This window comes from Mytilus edulis, chromosome 10 (assembly GCF_963676685.1).
Source record: "Mytilus edulis chromosome 10, xbMytEdul2.2, whole genome shotgun sequence".
In the NCBI taxonomy this organism is placed as follows: domain Eukaryota; kingdom Metazoa; phylum Mollusca; class Bivalvia; order Mytilida; family Mytilidae; genus Mytilus; species Mytilus edulis.
The window spans coordinates 45,166,684-45,190,034 of NC_092353.1; the positions used below are offsets into that span (position 1 = coordinate 45,166,684).

Consider the following 23,351-nt stretch of genomic DNA (forward strand, 5'->3'; position numbering starts at 1 on the left):
GAGGATACTGGAATATTATCTTTATTATTGTTCAGTTCAAAGAGAAAGACAATTGGTATGGGTTTCATGAAGAACTTATCTTAACCTCTTTTGAAAGTTCCAAAATTATAAAACAATAAGAACTTCAATGAGGTTTTTACGTGACATCTTTCATACAATGAATTCTTTATTACGACTTTTTTCCATATTATTTAAAATGTTTAATACGCTTATATTTTGCCTTTTTCTAAATGTTTTAGTTGTGCAATTCTTACAATTTTATCATAAATTTTATATTTAGTCATAAAGTCATAAAGAAATATTAGATAAATCTTACGAAAAAAAATCAGTCCTTCAATTTGTATTTTCTATCTATAGCTTTCCTGCTTTCTTTTGCTGATTTCTGATTTCTTCTGAACAATATTAATTCCTTAAACATGTCATCAATCGTATCAAGATTTGTGTTTTCTGTCCAATTTTTCTCTTCTACGAAATTTCCATTGACGAAATTGCGTAGTACAGAAATATTAATTCGAAAGAAAAAGTAATAAATACAACCATCTGTAAGTACTAATATCAAATTAAAGACTTCACTGACAATATCACAAAACGAATAACCAACGTTTCAAAGTTCGTAGTATTTGTGAAACAGCAATGCTTTGCAAACAGAGATACGCATTATTTTCAGCACAATAACGCGAAAATGATATTTTATAGTATTAAGATAAATGCTACTTACAAGAGAAGTAATACTAAAGTAGAAACACATGTACATTGACCAGCTGTTTATGAAATGTTGATGATGTATTTATCTATTCGTCATGGTGTCATTTGCTATTAAATCAATGTTATCTTAATGTAGTTACTTAATTATATATTTGACTTTTTGATGTTTTGTTGTCTAATTCTTTTGTTTTTGTTAAGCTTAATTTTACTGTATTTTAACATGATATGTATGCAGTTTTATCACAAATTATTTCTATGGTTGTCAGTTCTATTCCACACACAACAACGAAAACTACAGACTGAGCAACACGAACTTCAACAAAAACGGGAAATGGTAAGCAGATCCTGCCCGCACGAAATACAAATTTCTATCTTCCTGACTTAGTACAGGACATCTAAAGAACAATGTTAGATTTATTTAAAGTTTGATTTTTGAAAGACAGCTGACGACTACCGTTCGGAGTTTAAGGTTTTGAGTTCTATATTTTGTACGAAAGATAAACTTTTTTAGATGTTTTAATGCACACAACATTGCACAAAGTAATCTATGTGCAAACTTATTCTTATACTGGATATTAGAATTTTCTCATGATTTTTGTTGAAGTCAATATAGCGGTATATGAATAATTATTAATATGTCGGAAAGTTCTGCCTTTGGTATTTATCCCTTTAGTTCTAACTTAATCTAATATCGTGGTGATATATATATAGAATGCGTCCTGTATATTGCTAAAACATTTGCTACTTAAGATATTAAATGATAAGAAAAATAGTTGTATAATTTATTCATCGTTGAGGAAACTAGATCAACAGGTCCTAGTTTCATCATGATCACATATTCTATAATTTAAACGGCGGTCGTGAAATTCAACACTTAGGTGCAGCCACTATTTTTTTTCAATAACATAATTTAATAGTTTTCACAAAAAAATTTACTGCCCTTCAAGCTGACATTCTCTGCAACAAACACAGAATCAAATGTCGCAAGTGGGCTTTTGTTAGCGTTATTAGATTTCCTAAGCGTTTCCATATCCTGACATGATGCATTATTAAAATGTTTACAAAACATTTGACTTTCGATACTTGGTCTTGTTCTGTTACTTGAGCAACTTTTATGACGACACAAATAATGCAAACGTCCATCAGAGTGCGCATGCGAACCACTTTCGGAAGACGATCCATTCGATGCCTTCAATAGTTAATCTTTGGTTGATGGCTGAATGTTTGGAAGAAGTCTTTGTTGAGATGCTGTACGATTTTTAGGTCCGTACACGGTATTCATTCTAACTTGTTTCTGTGGAAACACATATCTCATTCCACTAGTCCTACTTGAAGCTGGATCGTTTTTACTTCTAAATATGGCTTTTAGTTTATAAAATGTAGGAAACTTATCAAGATCTATACAGCATCTACAAAACGTTCTTTTGGAAGCATATCTGAACTTTCGTGATAACAGGTTGTATAATATAGGATTTACTGTCGAGCTTATAAAATATAAAACTCCTGAAAAGAAAACGATAATATAATGTCATTAAAAGTATAAATATAATATAGTACGTAAGTTCACATTTATCTGGGAAACGTTACACAAGAACATATAAGTGTCTGTACAAGAATCGTAAAAGTCTTCAAATTTTCCCCGTATAAAGTTAATGCGAAACAATTGCTTTCTTTAAGCGATTATGTTACTATTGATTGGTGGAATATACCTTTCCATTAATAATATATATCTATGAAAATCAAATATTTACTGATCTACAGATCTGCTATCTCGGATAAAAATACCCTTCTATGAGTGTCTTAAAAAAAAAGCTTACGTTTGTAGAGAAAATTAAATCAGCAAATCAGTTTGATTTTGGGTCCTCAATGCCCTTTCACTTTGTACTTGTTTGGCTTTCGAACTATTTCTGTCTGAGCGATACTGATGGGTCTTTTATATCAAACGTATCAAATTATAAGGCTAGTACCTTTGATATCTTATTGAACTTGATTGTTTTTATTTAATGAATTCCTAATTTTAAAATATTATTAGCTCGACATTTATACGACAACCGTTTATTTGCTTGAGACTGTAGGTTACCCACTAGATTGTTCTAGTTTTTTTTGTCTCAATGACTTACACACATGTGTTTTTATCATGTACAAAGCCAAAAGCGACCAAAAATAGCAGTTTAATTTGCTTCAAAATCAAAGGATTTTTTATTGATACCCCTTTATTTTTAATTGATACAACTTTATTTTAATCGTTATATTATCGATTCGTTCATTAACAATGACTCTTACAAAAATGTTTCTCATTTTTTTTATTCAATGGATAAATACTTTGAACTTTGCGCTCGATCTCGTTTGCCCTTTGCTATATATAGCACTACCTTATCTAAATAACAGCGCAACAAATACCTGTGATTTATAAAAAGGATAATGTTTTCAAGCTATCAGAATATGCAGATTCTTTGTGATTTGTGTTCTGTTTTCAGCAATAAAAACAATATTGACTTTTTTATGTTCAAGATCGAATTGTATTGCCCGCCTTGTATTGGACTAAAAATCAAAGAAGAACGAAGCAACAAGTGCATGAAATAAAACATGTTTACGCGAGTGCAGACGGTTAACATTGTTAGACACTATTTGATTTCCGTTTGTTTTTTATTTGTTTAGGAAAATGATATATTGTCTTATTTTTCAAATTCATAGTAGGAGTGCATACGAATAACAACAACGAGACGACCTCTCGACAAGATCAATTTATCAAATAGTCATATATTTTTTTCCATTTTTTGCATATACGAAACGATTAATAATTGAACAATTAGACATATACGATTAAGATCTACTAAGATCTATCGCATAACATGGAATTGGAAGACCTTGAAATCCATCTTTGTCTTCAGCGACTTTCCCTGTTACGATTAGCAAATTCTTTTTTTAAATCATAATAGTGATTAAACATGTTTTAATATCAAAACAATGTTAAGCAGTATCATTTTCTTTCATAATTTTCCAACTGGTGTGTTTTTCTTATATCTAGAATACTATACCTGATATGTAAAAGAAGAGGGACGAAAGATACCAAAGGGACAGTCAAACTCATAAATCTAAAACAAACTGAGAACGCCATGGCTAAAAATGAAAAAGACAAACAGAAAAAAACAATAGTACACATGACACAACATAGAAAACTAAAGAATAAACAACACGAACCCCACCAAAAACTAGAGGTGATCTCAGGTGCTCCGGAAGGAAATAGGTGACTGTGAAACTCCATTGTTTCAGGGGTCCAATGTTTAGTATATAGCGTCATTAGTCGTTGAGCATGGAATGGTGCCCAACAAAGAAAGAAAGCGGCAACTACTGCAACTAGAAAATTCAAAGAAGAATACATTTACAAAATCTGATAAATCAGTAACTCATAATAGCATGCTTAATTATAGAGCAGCTGATAAATTGTGTCACAAGGAAAATGATAATGTCGAAATATTTATATAAAAAAACGAATACCAAATCAATTCCACACTTTTCTTCTATCAAAAAGACATAGACAATATAGAGAAACTGATATGGTAATATCGCCCCTGAGTCAACTCTCAACAAGAGTTCAAATGACGAAAATAACCATAGGTTAACGTACGGCCTCAAAAAAATCGTTTAGACAGATATAAATGCCCCCGACTTGACAAATGTGATCCAATTCAGACGAAAAAAAAAACACAACGGCTTAATTGTAAGACAACTTACGAGAAAGAAATATATGTAGGGGGGTTAAACATGTTTATGACTGCTCAAATCTCCCCTAACCTAGGAGATGATGTAACAGCACCACATAAGAACAAACTGTTCTAATCAGTTACAAAGGGCTAAACTTAATCGATCGACGCAAAGCAACAATTAAACAAAAATACGAAACAAACAAAAAGACCAAACCAATCGACATAAAGAAACGATATTCATGTAGGAGTACTTGCAGTAACTGAAAGGTAGATAAAGGTTACAACTAATGCAAAAATCGTGTCATATCAGTATCAATCATAAGACACCCAAATGATTTAGTGTAAAGACATCATAATGGCAGATCCGAACTTGTACATGATATTATAAATGAATGTAATAATAGGATAACTACGAGACCGGCTTACGAGTATAAGTAAGAGCAATTAAAGATGTATATTTTAGTAGGCGGTTTCAGTATTTGGAGAAACAGCCGTATTGTTGTTATCTGCCATTCATTAATACGAGCTTCACTTTACATTTTACGGGAAAATGTCTATGTTTGCGGATATGGAAGATTTTGTAATGCGAGTTTAAAGCGTAGGATATTTTCAACCGTTATCAATTCAGTACTAAAGGGAGGGATTTTGATTATGATATTACATCAGTATGCTTCATTATAGAAGAAGGCTATGTTAAAATTATGCAAATTGCTTATTTGAACTGTATTCCACTTTCAGTTATTAGCTTTTATTGGTAATTTGATGTCTGTAATTGCTGATAAAAACACATCAGAGATAGCAGGTTTATAATTAAGTTCGCCGGACTCAGATTTCGTCTACAAAAGTTCGTTACTGTTGCATACAATAGTCTTTTGTCATGCAAGTAATGATACTTTGTCAAATAAGATGAATGCTCGTCTGTTGTACATAATTTCACAATAACTTAACTTAAAAACACATTAACTTGTCGATAAAATATAACAGCGTACTACTGTCAATTGATACAACCGGTTTTTTTTAATCAGGTTTAACAGATATTCTGGAAAACAAAAAATGAATAAAAAATTTCATACGTTCTACCCTTTTTCAGAATGAACATTTATAAAATGTTTTTTTGCAAGGGAGAGATGAATTGACTTCAAATTTGGAAAACTGACAAACATACTGTTTCATATTATCGAAATTGGTGTTTCATATGAACTAAAAGAGATTCTGGGAATGTACCAATTAGACAAAAGCAGACGGAAAGAGTTTTAAGCTATCAATTTTTCTAAACAAAGGTTAGGGTATTTATAACATAGAAAAGCCTTGATAACTAAATCTATAAGTCTATGTTAGTCGTCGCACTGGTAAATTTTTTAGATCAATGACTCGAGAATAACTATTAGATCAAGTCAAATGTATATCTCAATAAAATTTTTGTCGATACAAGTAGATACATGACACGTTGGGAAAATAAATCTGCAAGTGATCATCTTTGAAAGTGTTTTAAATTAGTATTTGGTAAAAATTGTTTGATAAAATACATAGGTTGCTGTTTGTTATTGACAATACAAGACGACGCTGTAGACATTGTAACTGTTCGACAATATCAATAAAAGATTATAACGTATATATAAAAAAAAAGTATAAATGAAAATGTAAAAACTCCTATAATGAAATAATAATTCTAATATGACGTGCTTCTTTCGCTTTGTAAACAACACCGTGATAAAATTCTCCATATATCTATACTTAGCGCAGACTCAGAGATATACATAATAATGGCTGTTACAATATACTTCCCACGTAAATCCACATGTATTAGAACCTATTTGTAAACCATTTGCCGATTTTATTTTTTTTTAAATTGCAGTTAAAAAAGACAAAATAACTTATTCTAATTCGGATGCATAATAAAAAGAAGTAATGCACAAGAGCTCGGAGAAATCAACAAAATAAAAATAAAATAAAATTCCGCGAAAGTCTTTTAATGTTTTTGACGCATTTAAGTCATTTCAAAACATGACGTCATACAAATGAAAACGCTACAGTTGAACGTTTTCTGAAAAGTGAACCATCGAAATTCGTATAATATTGTATTAAAATTGATTTGTAAGGTAGGTTTTGTTTTGTTTTCTATTCTATTGCATTTTTCGCATATTTACTGATTTCAGCAAGTCAACATGGCGGCTCCTTAGTTGCAAAATGTCAACTTTGGATTTGACGGTATCTTACGAGAAAAACATGTAAATTAAAAATGGTAAATGTTGGGTTTGTGAATTTAAAGAATTAAACAGATTTTTTTTTCTAACGGTTATTCACTAAACAATCCATACAAGCTACAGATTTTATGAATATTTGAGGTTTATCGAACCGGGAGTAAAAAAAGAACAGCCACACACACAGCATACCTACCATCGCTTCAGTTTTTTTAATGACCGTATTTGTCCTATTAGAATCAAAATAATTCATGGAAGCCATAGATTGTTGGAAATTTACACATGGCCTGGGCCGTGATATTCGTTAATTTTATCCCTCGCTAACGCTCAGGATAAAATTCGAATATCACGGCCCAGGCCATTTGTAAATTTCCAACAATCTATGGCTTCCATGAATTATTTCTTAAATGACTAATGACGAATTGTTATGTCTTTTAAGACGATAAGACATGTTTCTATCTTTAAAATCACATTCATCACGACACATTTTATTCACATATGCTCATACCAGTATAAGATTCAGAAGTAAGGAGTAGTTTAACCTGGCAATGTTTTACTTTCATCATGTTCATAGCTTTCATTGCTTTCCCCTTAATTGTAGAGCTTCAGGACATCCTTATTTTTTTTTATCCCCCTCTATGCCAAATTCCCACTTTATTCCTCATATATCCATGATATCCTAATTCTAAAAGTGTGTTTACCTCTCATAATTTGTTCTAGTGCATTTGATTATCAGTGGTTGGAATCATGCATAAAATATAACATTGCACGAGTTTACATGTCACCCCTTAAGACACTAGCATATACATATTCTATGGAACGAACATCCTGTCCCGACAAGATTGTTGACAAACAGAACCTAGATTTACACTGTATATCCATTCATATTGAGGTAACATAACCACATAATTTATCATAATCTCAATTGAATTTTGATTTTGAAAGACAGCTGACGACTACCGTTCGGAGTTTAAGGTTTTGAGTTCTGTATTTTGTACGAAAGATAAACTTTTTTAGATGTTTTAATGCACACAACATTGCACAAAGTAATCTATGTGCAAACTTATCCTTATACTGGATATTAAAATTTTCTCATGATTTTTGTTGAAGTCAATATAGCGGTATATGAATAATTATTAATATGTCGGAAATTTCTCCCTTTGGTATTTATCCCTTTAGTTTTAACTGCAATCTTATATTGTGGTGATATATATATATATAGAATGCGTCCTATATTTTGCTAAATGATTTGCTACTTAAAACATTCTAATGATAATAAAGATAGTTGTATATTTTATTCATCGTCGAGGAAACTAGATCAACAGGTTCCCATTTCCTCATGATCACATATTCAATAGTTTAAACGGCGGTCGTAAAATTCTACACTTAAGTGTAGCCAATATTCGTTTTCAATAACACAATTTAATAGTTTTTACACAAAAAATAATTGCCCTTCAAGCTGACATTCTCTGCAACACATACAGAATCAAATGTTGCAAGTGGGCTTTTGTTAGCGTTATTATATTTCCTAAGCGTTTCCATATCCTGACATGATGCATTATTAAAATGTTTACAAAACATTTGACTTTCGATACTTGGTCTTGTTCTGTTACTTGAGCAACTTTTATGACGACACAAATAATGCAAACGTCCATCAGAGTGCGCATGCGAACCACTTTCGGAAGACGATCCATTCGATGCCTTCAATAGTGAATCTATGGTTGATGGCTGAATGTTTGGAAGAAGTCTTTGTTGAGATGCTGTACGATTTTTAGGTCCGTACACGGTATTCATTCTAACTTGTTTCTGTTGAAACATATATCTCATTCCACTAGGCGTACTTGAAGCTGGATCGTTTTTACTTCTAAATATGGCTTTTAGTTTATAAAATGTAGGAAACTTATCAAGATCTATACAGCATCTACAAGACGTTCTTTTGAAAGCATATCTGAACTTTCGTGATAACAGGTTGTATAATATAGGATTTACTGTCGAGCTTACAAAATATAAAACTCCTGAAAAGAAAACGATAATATAATATCATTAAAAGTATTAATACAATATAATACGTAAGTTCATATTTATCTGGAAAACGTTACACAAGAACATATAAGTGTTTGTACGAGTATCGTAAAAGTCTTCAAATTTTCCTCGTATAAAGTTAATGCCAAACAATTGCTTTCTTCAAGCGATTATGTTACTATTGATTGGTGGAATATATCTTTCCATTAATAATATATATCTATGAAAATCAAATATTAACTGATCTACAGATCTCCTATCTCGGATAAAATTACCCTTCTATAAGTGTCTTAAAAAAGCTTACGCCTGTAGAGAAAATTAAATCAGCAAATCAGTTTGATTTTTGGTCCTCAATGCCCTTTCACTTTGTACTTGTTTGGCTTTCGAACTATTTCTGTCTGAGCGATACTGATGAGTCTTTAATATCAAACGTACCAAATTATAAGGCTAGTAACTTTGATATCTAATTGAACTTGATTGTTTTTATTTAATGAATTCCTAATTTTAAAATATTATTAGCTCGACAATTATTCGACAACCGTTTATTTGGTTGAGAATGTAGGTTACCCACTAGATTGTTCTAGTTTGTTGTCTCAATGACCTGCACACATATGTTTTATTCGTGTACAAAGCCAATAGCGACCAAAAATAGCAATTTAATTTACTTCAACATCAAAGGATTTTTAATTGATACCACTTTATTTTAATCGCTATATTATCGATTCGTTCATTAATAATGACACTTACAAAAATGTTTCTCATTTTATTTTTATTCCATGGATAAATACTTTGAACTTTGCGCACGATCTCGTTTGTCCTTTGCTATATATAGCACTACCTTATCTAAATAACAGCCCCAAAATACCTGTGATTTATAAAAGGATAATGTTTTCAAGCTCGCTATTAGTATATGCATATTCTTTGTGATTTGTTGACTTGCTGGGTTATTGATCAACCTATTTGACGATTGTCATTACTAATTAATTAATTTAATAAAATTGTTTCAAAATTAACAACCTCATGCATAGCCTTTATATTATACGATTTTAAGTAATGAGACCAAATCTTTACACTGAAAGACATGCACATGGTTAGCTTAACATTAACAATGACATATAATCGCGCGTTTGACATACATTAGTAAATTGGCATGTTAACGTTACAAAGGTAAATATAAAATAATTTTGTCGCTCAAAGTATGAACAGAATATTGCAAACAGTTCTTTTAAAAATATCCTCTGCATAATCTAAATTAAAGGTTTCCCTTGTCCATCTTGCCGCTTGTCTATAGGCTTATCTTGAATTTCTTCTAAAAAAAAAGGAGCGAATAAACACCAAAGGGGCATATAGACAAAGCACAAGAGCAAAAAGGATAGACAAGAATACACACATATCATAGAAAACTGACACAAAGGCGGGATGTATAAGTATAGAACAGGTTACAGGTATATGTATCAAAGAAACACACAAAGTCATATCGACAAAGCACATTAGCAAAAATGAAAGATACGAAATAATATTATTTTTGTACGTTCAAGATCGAATTGTATTGCCCTCCTTGCACTGAGTAGAATGAAGCAACAAGCTTAAGTGCATGAAATGAAACATATTTACCTGACTGAAGACGGTTAGCATTGTAAGACACTATTTGATTTCCGTTTATTTTTTATTTGTTTTGTAAAATGAAATATATTGTCTTGTTTTTTTTTAAATTCATAGTAGGAGCGCATACGAATAACAACAACGAGACGACCTCTCGACAAGATCAATTTATCAAATAATCATCAATTTTTTCCATTTTTTTGCATATACGAAAAGATTAACATTAGACAATTAGACGTATACGATTAAGATCTACTAAGATCTATCGCATAACATGGCATTGTAAGACCTTAAAAATGCATCCATGGTTTACAGCGACTTTCCTTGTTACGATTATCCCTTTCTCCCTTTAAATCATAATAGTGATTAAACATGTTTTAATATCAAAACAATGTTTAGCAGTATCATTTTCTTTAATAAATTTCCAACTGGTGTGTTTTTCTATTATCTAGTATACTATACCTGATATGTAAAATAGATGACTGTGAAACTCCATTGTTTCAGGGGTCCAATGTTTAGTATATAACGTCATAAGTCGTTGAGCATGGAATGGTGCCCAACAAAGAAAGAAAGCGGCAACTACTGCAACTAGAAAATTCAAAGAAGGATACATTAATAAAATCTGATAAATCAGTTACTCATAATAACATGCTTAATTATAGAGCAGCTGATACATTGTGTCACAAGGAAAATGATAATGTCGAAATATTTATATAAGAAAACCGAACACAAGATCAATACCACTTTCTCCCATCAAAAATACATAGACAGTATAAAGAAAAGGTTGGTAAGATTGCCCCTGAGGCAACTCTCAACAAGAGTCCAAATGACCAAAATAACTATAGGTTAACGTACGGCCTACATCAATAAAAAATACCCATTCCGTATAGACAGACATAAAAGCCCCCGACTTGACAAATATGATCCAATTCAGACGAGACAACTATCAGCTCAATTTTAAGACAACTTACGAAAAAAACAAATTAGACACACATGAACCAACGGCAGCCAAAATTGTTCAATTTTTTTCAAATTAAGCGAAGAAACATTGATAATTACTCATTCACTTGCAAGTGAATACGTCGACCTCATTAAATCCGTATGCATGTGAACTTCAATTTAACCCCTTGCTAGATATTGACAACGCATGCATTGAACGTGTACTGGTTATTTAAAGAAAAAGAATGTCAACAATGAAAGTGAAACTAAGGTAAATCATTTGATTACTGATTCGATCCATATAAAATCATTTTTATACGGTTAAATACAATGAGAAACATATATTTTTAATCGATAACATAAACTCAAACAGACTAAAAAAATCCAATTGCACGTGTTGGTTTAATCTCTTCATATCTTTATTCATGTTTACATCGCTTATATGGTCATCTGAGGTCAAATCGATAGTTAATTAGATGGCGTCTAGACGAAATACACACGAAACGAACCTACATATTATTTACCCCATGCTCTGTAAACTGTTTATTTTAGACTTTTGGTAGTTTGGATAAATGTTTTACATTATCATAAATCAAATATGAGAATTTGAGTCAAATCGGTGACCACGAATTTGACAGCTAGTGCCCCTTTAATGCAAGCCTCATTTTTACAATTTACGAGAAAATGTCTATGTCTGTGGATAAAGAAGATTTTGTAATGCGAATTTAAAGTAAAGGATATTTTCAACCGATATCAACTCAGTGCTAAAGATATTCTGAGGGATTCTGATTATGATATTACATCAGTATGCTTCATTGTAGAAGAAGGCAATGGTAAAATTATGCAAATATTGCTTATTTGTACTGTATTCCACTTTCAGTTATTAGCTTTATTGGTAATTTGATGTCTGTAATTGCTGATAAAAAGACATCAGAGATAGCAGGTTTAAAATTAAGTTCGCCAGACTTAGATTTCGTCTACAAAAGTTCGTTACTGTTGCATGCAATAGTCTTTTGTCATGCAAGTAAGATACTTTGTCAAATAAGATGAATGCTCGTTAGTTGTACATAATTTTACAATAACTTAACTTATTAACACATTAACTTGTCGATAAAAGATAACAGCGTACTGCTGTCAATTGATACAACAGGTAGGTAATTAAGGTATTTATAACATAGAAAAGCCTATAAGTTGTTGTTAGTCGTCGCACTGGTAATTTTTTTTAGATCAAGGACTCGAGACTAACTATTAGATCAAGTAAAATGTATATCTCAATAATATTTTTGTCGATACAAGGAGATACCTGACACGATGGGAAAATAAATCTTCAATTGATCATCTTTGAAAGTGTTTTAAATTAGTATTTAATAAAAATTGATTGATAAAATACATAGGTTGCTGTTTGTTATTGACAATATAAGACGACGTTGTAAACATTGTAACTCTTCGACAATATAATTAAAAGATTATAACGTATATATAAAAAAAGTACAAATGAAAATGTAAAAACTCCTATAATGAAATAATAAATGACTAACGACGAATTGTTATGACTTTTAAGACGATAAGAAATGTTTATATCTTTAAAATAACATTCATCACGACACATTTTATTCATATGCTCATACCAGTATAACATTCAGAAGAAAGGAGTAGTTTAACCTGGCAATGTTTTACTTTAATAGCTTATTGCTTTTCCCTTAATCGAAGAGCTTAAGGACATCCTTATATTTTTTATCCCCCTCTATGCCAAATTCCCACTTTATTCCTCATATATCCATGATATCCTAATTCTAAAAGTTTGTTTACCTCTCAGTATTTGTTCTAGTGCATATGATTATCAGTGGTTGGAATCATACATAAAATATAACATTGCACGAGTTTACATGTAACCCCTTAAGACACTAGCATATACATATTCTATGGAGAGACATCTTGTCCCGACAAGATTGTTGACAAACAGAACCTAGATTAACACTGTTTATCCATTCATATTGAAGTATCATAACCACATAATTTATCATAATCTCAGTGTAGGTCTAGAAAACAAATAAGTTGCCCATTTAAAAACATTTTTTTTTGTCACCTTGTCTTCAAGTTTCCTTTTTTTGCAGTGTTTGATACTTAATATGTTAATTATCTGTCTTAAGTAGGATAATAGGAGTGTCACTGTCATAGTGTGCTTATTTACTACCTATGAAAAGGAAAACATGTGTAAGTGCGGTAGGGCTAATGTCTTTTGAATTTGTCAAAATATAAGAGATACAAATTAATATTAGAATTTGAATATTTAAGCAGTCGATATCATATACATGTTTGTAGTTAAAAACATTTTACAACAGTTCGTCATATTTCCATCAATTCATAATGATATTTACGCTAAATTTTACTGATAGCGCTCCTTGTCAAATTTGTAACCAAATTGCGCCGTTGACAAAAATTAACTAATTCTTACATTTTTATCATAAAATTTATGTTTAGTCGTAAAGTCATAAAGAGATATTAGATAAATCTAAGGGAAAAAAATCAGTCCTTCAATTTGTGTTTGCTATCTATAACTTTCCTGCTTTCTTTTGCTGATTTCTGATTTCTGCTGAACAATATTAATTCCTTAAAAATGTCATCAATCGTATCAAGATTTATGTTTTCAGTCCAATTTTTCTCTTCTACGAAATTTTTATTGACGAAATTGCGTACTTACAGAAATATTTATTCAAAACAAAAAGTAATAAATATAAGCATGTGTAAGCACTCATATCAAATTAATGACTTCACTGACAATATCACAAAACGAATAACAAACGTTTCAAAGTTCGTAATATTTGTGAAATAGTAATGCTTGGCAATCAGAGATACTAATTTATTTTCAGCACAATAACGCGAAAATGATATTTTATAGTATTAAGATAAATGCTACTTACAAGAGAAGTAATACTAAAGTAGATACACATGTACATTGACCAACTGCTTAGGAAATGTTGATGATGTATTTATCTATTCATCAAGGTGTCATCTGCTATTAAATCAATGTTATCTTCACGTAGTTGAAACAAATTATAAATTTCACTTTTTGATGTTTTGTTGTCTAATTCTTTTGTTTTTGTTAAGCTTAACTTTACTGTATTATAACATGATATGTATGCAGTTTTATCACAAATTATTTCTATGGTTGTCAGTTCTATTCCGCACACATCAAAGAAAACTACAGACTGAGCGAAACGAACTTCAACAAAAACGGGAAATGTTAAGCAGATCCTGTCCCACACATGGTATCAGTCGCGCGTTGCTTGTGTTGGTACAAACCCGGTGATAAATCTAATAAGGTAGATCGCATTAGGGAAAATGGGCACGGAATTGTAATTTCGATAATTGGAACATATCCTTTGTCATCTTTACGTGCCTTACAAGTATTGCACTTCTTTTGCTACTTGAAATTGTAAAAGGTTAAATCGAATACCAAGAAGTTTGCAATGCTTGTAACGTTTACAAGCTTTAAGAGTTAATCTTATATTACTGAACTAATGTACGAAAATTTCAAATACCGGAAACAGTGCTTTGATATAGCTAATTCCTTAGTTTTGAATATATTGAGTAGTATTTAAAACTGAAAAGAAGTCGTTGTATGGAGGTAAGCTTATAAAAATCGAAATCAAGTTTGTTATTTGATAAAAAAAATTACTCCGCCACATGATAGATCACATATTAAAATATCAAATTTATAAATAGATAGTAGAACAACAAGGATAAATAGACAGAAAGTACGAAATGGACTTAGTGGACATTATCCTTTATCATTTGTTCACTTCCCAGCAATAGCTTTACACCCATTATGGTAGAGCGAGAATACTGGACACAGATCACAAAATACGTAAACATATAAACGACAGTTGATGACAACCATGCGGAATGAAATAAAGGCAATAGTAGAATACTGCTGTTCAAAGTCATAAATCGATTGATAGAAAACTTATCCGGGTTACAAACCAAAACCGAGGAAACGCTTCAACTATAAGAGGAAACAACGGAACAATAGAAACACTGAAGTGCAACACAAACCAACGCTAACCCACATAGAAACGGACTATTTTCCATCTTCCTGAGTTAGTACAGGACAATTCAAGAACAAATGTTAGGTTGATTTAAAGTTTGTTTTTCGAATGACAACTGACGACAACATTTCGGAGTTTGATGTTTTGATTTTAATTTTGATTATTTTAAGAAAGAAAAAATATTTTCAGATGTTTTTATGCATACAAGAATGCACACAATAAGCTTTGTGCAAACTTATCCATATTCTGGATATTATAATTTCCTCATGATTTTGTTGTCAATAAAGCGGTATACGAATAATTATTAATGTTTGCAATGTGTTGGAAAATGTTGCCTTTAGTTCTAACTGCAATCTTATATTGTGGTGATATATATATATAGAATGCGTCCTATATTTTGCTAAATGATTTGCTACTTAAAACATTCTAATGATAATAAAGATAGTTGTATATTTTATTCATCGTCGAGGAAACTAGATCAACAGGTTCCCATTTCATCATGATCACATATTCAATAGTTTAAACGGCGGTTGTAAAATTCTACACTTAAGTGTAGCCAATATTCGTTTTCAATAACACAATTTAATAGTTTTCACACAAAAAATAATTGCCCTTCAAGCTGACATTCTCTGCAACACATACAGAATCAAATGTTGCAAGTGGGCTTTTGTTAGCGTTATTATATTTCCTAAGCGTTTCCATATCCTGATATGATGCATTATTAAAATGTTTACAAAACATTTGACTTTCGATACTTGGTCTTGTTCTGTTACTTGAGCAACTTTTATGACGACACAAATAATGCAAACGTCCATCAGAGTGCGCATGCGAACCACTTTCGGAAGACGATCCATTCGATACCTTCAATAGGGAATCTTTGGTTGATGGCTGAATGTTTGGAAGAAGTCTTTGTTGAGATGCTGTACGATTTTTAGGTCCGTACACGGTATTCATTCTAACTTGTTTCTGTTGAAACATATATCTCATTCCACTGGGCGTACTTGAAGCTGGATCGTGTTTACTTCTAAATATGGCTTTTAGTTTATAAAATGTAGGAAACTTATCAAGATCTATACAGCATCTACAAAACGTTCTTTTGAAAGCATATCTGAACTTTCGTGATAACAGGTTGTATAATATAGGATTTACTGTCGAGCTTACAAAATATAAAACTCCTGAAAAGAAAACGATAATATAATATCATTAAAAGTATTAATACAATATAATACGTAAGTTCACATTTATCTGGAAAACGTTACACAAGAACATATAAGTGTTTGTACGAGTATCGTAAAAGTCTTCAAATTTTCCTCGTATAAAGTTAATGCCAAACAATTGCTTTCTTTAAGCGATTATGTTACTATTGATTGGTGGAATATACCTTTCCATTAATAATATATATCTATGAAAATCAAATATTAACTGATCTACAGATCTGCTATCTCGGATAAAATTACCCTTCTATAAGTGTCTTAAAAAAGCTTACGCCTGTAGAGAAAATTAAATCATTAAATCAGTTTGATTTTGGGTCCTCAATGCCCTTTCACTTTGTACTTGTTTGGCTTTCGAACTATTTCTGTCTGAGCGATACTGATGAGTCTTTAATATCAAACGTACCAAATTATAAGGCTAGTAACTTGATTGTTTTTATTTAATGAATTCCTAATTTTAAAATATTATTAGCTCGACAATTATTCGACAACCGTTTATTTGGTTGAGAATGTAGGTTACCCACTAGATTGTTCTAGTTTGTTGTCTCAATGACCTGCACATATATGTTTTATTCGTGTACAAAGCCATGAGCGACCAAAAATAGTACTTTAATTTGCTTCAACATCAAAGGATTTTTAATTGAGACCGCTTTATTTTAATCGCTATATTATCGATTCGTTCATTAATAATGACACTTACAAAAATGTTTCTCATTTTATTTTTATTCCATGGATAAATACTTTGAACTTTGCGCACGATCTCGTTTGTCCTTTGCTATATATATATATATATATATATAGCACCACCTTATCTAAATAACAGCCCCAAAATACCTGTGATTTATAAAAGGATAATGTTTTCAAGCTCGCTATTAGTATATGCATATTCTTTGTGATTTGTTGACTTGCTGGGTTATTGATCAACCTATTTGACGATTGTCATTACTAATTAATTAATTTAATAAAATTGTTTCAAAATTAACAACCTCATGCATAGCCTTTATATTATACGATTTTAAGTAATAAGACCAAATCTTTACACTGAAAGACATGCACATGGTTAGCTTAACATTAACAATGACATATAATCGCGCGTTTGACATACATTAGTAAATTGGCATGTAAACGTTACAAAGGTAAATATAAAATAATTTTGTCGCTCAAAGTATGAACAGAATATTGCATACAGTTCTTTTAAAAATATCCTCTGCATAATCTAAATTAAAGGTTTCCCTTGTCCATCTTGCCGCTTGTCTATAGGCTTATCTTGAATTTCTTCTAAAAAAAAAGGAGCGAATAAACACCAAAGGGGCATATAGACAAAGCACAAGAGCAAAAAGGATAGACAAGAATACACACATATCATAGAAAACTGACACAAAGGCGGGATGTATAAGTATAAAACATGTTACAGGTATATGTATCAAAGAAACACGCAAAGTCATATCGACAAAGCACATTAGCAAAAATGAAAGATACGAAATAATATTATTTTTTTATGTTCAAAATCGAATTGTATTGCCCTCCTTGCACTGGATTAAAAATCAAAGTAGAATGAAGCAACAAGTGCATGAAATGAAACGTATTTACCTGACTGAAGACGGTTAGCATTGTTAGACACTATTTGATTTCCGTTTATTTTTTATTTGTTTCGAAAATGAAATATATTGTCTTGTTTTTTTTAAATTCACAGTAGGAACGCATACGAATAACAACAACGAGACGACCTCTCGACAAGATCAATTTATCAAATAATCATCTATTTTTTCCATTTTTTTGCATATACGGAAAGATTAACATTAGACAATTAGACGTATACGATTAAGATCTACTAAGATCTATCGCATAACATGGCATTGTAAGACCTTAAAATGCATCCATGGCTTACAGCGACTTTCCTTGTGACGATTATCCCTTTCTCCCTTTAAATCATAATAGTAATTAAACATGTTTTAATATCAAAACAATGTTTAGCAGTATCATTTTCTTTAATAAATTTCCAACTGGTGTGTTTTTCTATTATCTTTGTGTCACAAGGGAAATGATAATGTCGAAATATTTATATAAAAAAACCGAACACAAGATCAATACCACTTTCTCCCATCAAAAATACATAGACAGTATAAAGAAAAGGTTGGTAAGATTGCCCCTGAGGCAACTCTCAACAAGAGTCCAAATGACCGAAATAACTATAGGTTAACGTACGGCCTACATCAATAAAAAATACCCATTTCGTATAGACAGACATAAAAGCCCCCGACTTGACAAATATGATCCAATTCAGACGAGACAACTATCAGCTCAATTTTAAGACAACTTACGAAAAAAACAAATTAGACACACATAAACCAACGACAACCAATTAATTATAGGCTACTGGATTGGGAAAAGAACATAATATATGTAGCGGGGTTAAATTGTAATGACTGCGCAAAATCTCCCTAACCTAGGAGATGGTGTAACAGCACCACACAAGAACAAACTGTGAATACCAGTTGCAAAGGTCTAAACTTCATCGATCGATACAAAGCATCACTTAAACAAAAAAACAAACAAACAAAAAACAAAAACAAAAACACATTCGACATAATGCACCGATATACATGTGGGAGTGCTTGCAGTAACTGAAAGGTAGATAAAAGCCAATTACAACTAATGCAAAAATCGTGTTATATCAGTATCAATCATAAGACAGTCAAATGATTTAGTGTAAAAACATCATAATGGCAGATCCGAACTTGTACATGATATTATAAATGAATGTAATAACAGGATAATTACGAGACCGGCCTTCGAGTATAAGTAAGAATATATTTCAGTACGCGGTTTCAGTATTTGGAGAGAAAACTTTCGAATACGTGTCCGTCATTCATCAAAGGGGCACGAGCTACGAGATATATAAAAAACTAAAGTAAGATTTTTTTTTCTTCAATCAATAATGAAAGTGAAATAGTGAAATAATAATTCGCTTTTAGCAGCCAAAATTGTTCAATTTTGTCAAATTAAGCGAAGAAACATTGATAATTACTAATTCACTTGCAAGTGAATACGTCGACCTCATTAAATCCGTATTCATGTGAACTTCAATTTAACCCCTTGCTAGATATTGACAACGCATGCATTGAACGTGTACTGGTTATTTAAAGAAAAAGAATGTCAACAATGAAAGTGAAACTAAGGTAAATCATTTGATTACTGATTCGATCCATATAAAATCATTTTTATACGGTTAAAAACAATGAGAAACATATTTTTAATCTATAAAATAAACTCAAACAGACTTTAAAAAATCCAATTGCACGTGTTGGTTTAATCTATTCATATCTTTATTCATGTTTACATCGCTTATATGGTCATCTGAGGTCAAATCGATAGTTAATTAGATGGCGTCTGGACGAAATACACACGAAACGAACCTACATATTATCTATTCCATGCTCTGTTAACTGTTTATTTTAGACTTTTGGTAGTTTGGATAAATGTTTTACATTATCATAAATCAAATATGAGAATTTGAGTCCAGTCGGTGACCACGAATTTGACAGCTAGTGCCCCTTTAATGCAAGCTTCACTTTTACAATTTACGAGAAAATGTCTATGTTTGTGGATATAGAAGATTTTGTAATGCGAATTTAAAGTAAAGGATATTTTCAACCGATATCAACTCAGTGCTAAAGATATTCTGAGGGATTCTGATTATGATATTACATCAGTATGCTTCATTGTAGAAGAAGGCTATGGTAAAATTATGCAAATTGCTTATTTGAACTGTATTCCACTTTCAGTTATTAGCTTTATTAGTAATTTGATGTCTGTAATTGCTGATAAAAAGACATCAGCGATAGCAGGTTGAGGTATTTATAACATAGAAAAGCCTTGATAACTAAATCTATAAGTTGTTGTTAGTCGTCGCACTGGTAATTTTTTTTAGATCAAGGACTCGAGACTAACTATTAGATCAAGTCAAATGTATATCTCAATAATATTTTGTCGATACAAGTAGATACCTGACACGTTGGTAAAATAAATTTTCAATTGATCATCTTTGAAAGTGTTTTAAATTAGTATTTAATAAAAATTGATTGATAAAATACATAGGTTGCTGTTTGTTATTGACAATATAAGACGACGTTGTAAACATTGTAACTCTTCGACAATATCAATAAAATATTATAACGTATATATAAAAAAAAGTATAAATGAAAATGTAAAAACTCCTATAATGAAATAATAAATGACTAACGACGAATTGTTATGACTTTTAAGACGATAAAAAATGTTTATATCTTTAAAATAACATTCATCACGACACATTTTATTCATATGGTCATACCAGTATAAGATTCAGAAGAAAGGAGTAGTTTAACCTGGCAATGTTTTACTTTCATAGCTTATTGCTTTTCCCTTAATCGAAGAGCTTAAGGACATCTTTATTTTTTTTTATCCCCCTCTATGCCAAATTCCCACTTTATTCCTCATATATCCGTGATATCCTAATTCTAAAAGTTTGTTTACCTCTCATAATTTGTTCTAGTGCATTTGATTATCAGTGGTTGGAATCATGCATAAAATATAACATTGCACGAGTTTACATGTAACCCCTTACAGGGATGGGCACGATTACTGACAAATGTAATCGATTAATAATTGATTACATGAAGGATTTTTGTGCAATCGATTAATAATCGATTACTCAAATTTTAGTATGTAATCGATTACAATCGATTACTTTATCAAAAGTAATTACATTACTTTTCGATTACTGTCAATTACATACTTCAACATTTCAACAAAAAATAACAGGAGTAAAACACAATTATATTGCTCAACATTTGTATAGTGGAAATTAATATCTTTACCAAATGCATCATTCAAAGCATTGTTTCTAAATTATAAGTTAATAGCTGTTTTTTTTTTAGATCAAATCTCTTGATGAAGATTAGAAATATTTTAAAAAATCTTGAAATTTTGATTTTCAACATAAATGAAAGATGTCATCGCATTGCAATACTCACTTATTCATAACTAATTGTTTTTTTTCAAAAATTTAGCTTTCTTACTGACTTAGGTTAGCTTTTTTGTTTTTACCCTTTAAAAGAAATATTTTAGCATAGTTAATTATAATGTTTAAGGAAATATAAAAAAGTAGAATAATTAATTAGTTCAGCTAATTTTTAAGATCAAAACTTATTTTCATAATGACATGCATGATCTAAACCTTTTGTTTGGATAACCACCCTAATTACAGATTATTTAACTGCCACTGGAGGTTCATTCCCTCTATTCCCACTTTTTATAAATCTGGTAAGAAAAGGTAAAATTTCATGTGGGAATAGAAGGAAAACTTGTGCAAAAAAAGGATTATACTGTACAAACATTTTTAATCAACTGTTAATTGACCAGTGTTTTATTTATTAGAACAGGTAATAAGTTATTTTTGTATCTGTATGAACTCTGTTTTTTTTAAACAAAATAAAAAATGAAGTAAAGTTAAGTTTTCACCTATTATTTTATATCTATGATTATTGGTCCAAGTAATTATATTTTAAAGTATACTTTTATTTCACATCTTAAGCCAACAGGAATCACCAAAAGCATTAAATTATCGTTTATTTAAAGTTACTTTGGAGTTTGAGAAATATTTATTTTGGATGACCGGCAGATATACTTATTTCTTAGATTTTGAACTTTGAACATGAAATCTCCAATAGAAACTGGAAGATGGCAAAACATAGAAAGAGAAAACAGAAAATGTGTATTGTGTTATTCAGATGCCATTTGTGATGAATACCATTACATTTTTAATTGTTCAGCTTTCGATAATTGTAGAAAACAATGTATTGCATTTTACAATAGAAATAGAACAAAGTTTTATGACTTATTGAATTCCCAAAAATGTACAGAACTGAACGAATTTTGTAAACTTATTAAGGAGATCAATAACAAATTGAACTTTTCTGGGTGAACAATTGTGAATGACTCTATCTACTTTCGTACATTATTTATTTATATAATTGTATTGAAATATGTGTAATTATCTCTATACCTTTCTGTAATTTGGTTTGTGAGAATAAAGATATATATATATAAGATTATACTTGGTTATAATATTATTTATATCATGATTTATTAGCAAAGCAGACAATCTTTTAAAGTTACAAATTCAAAAATTTGAAAATAAATCTGACTCCAATCTATTTATCATATTTTTCTTTATTTTTAAGTACAAATTCAAAAGTATAAAAATAAATCTGACGCCAATCTATTTATCATATTTTTTCTTTATTTTTAAGTACAAATTCAAAAGTTTAAAAATTAATCTAACTCCCATCTAGACTATTTAAGTCTATTTTTAAGTATTTTTTTTATGAAAAGAGAAACATATTACAAATTAACAAGGTATTATGCCTAAACAGTGTACCAAATATGTTATGCTTTAAAAAAAAAATACAGGTAAATCTTAGGTGAAATTCTAATTAACCCTGATTGTTATAAAAACAAATTATTTATCAAAACATCTATTGTTATTTGCAAGTGGGAATAGAAGGAATAGTATTTTTAAAAAGTGGGAATAGGAGGAAGACTGGAGTACAATTTATAACCTGGGGCTAAATATTGTAAATTTCCTTCTTAATTAGATATAAGATAATTGAAATAAAAACAAAGTATGATTGTTATTGACTAGAAGACTTTGATCATCTCATTAGTAAAGGCAAGAATGTTGTTAAGATTTGTTAACTTCTTCAATCAAATTATATACAAAATATATTTATAGTGTCAAAGGGATACATCTATTTCTAAAAAGAATTGCTATGCATTGCCATTGGTTCATTGTTAAAAGGATTTTGTGTTTTTTTTTAATAAATGCAGCTTCAGACAATAGATAGAGATAAAGCAGTTGCTTTACTCTCAAGT

At 30.5% G+C, this 23,351-nt stretch overlaps 1 protein-coding gene across 1 annotated transcript in view; it reads right to left on the reverse strand.

The window, feature by feature from the left end:
• Positions 1-7,889: 7,889 nt before the first annotated feature.
• LOC139491281 (pyrokinin-1 receptor-like) overlaps positions 7,890-23,351 on the reverse strand; it is a 149,297-nt gene continuing 133,835 nt past the window's right edge. Inside the window, exons 3-4 of the mRNA XM_071278836.1 lie at positions 10,700-10,825; positions 7,890-8,628 (exon numbers count right to left, since the gene is read on the reverse strand). Of these exons, the coding sequence (XP_071134937.1) occupies positions 8,036-8,628; positions 10,700-10,825 (719 nt within the window). The 3' untranslated portion in view covers positions 7,890-8,035. The remainder of the gene's footprint in view (positions 8,629-10,699; positions 10,826-23,351) is intronic.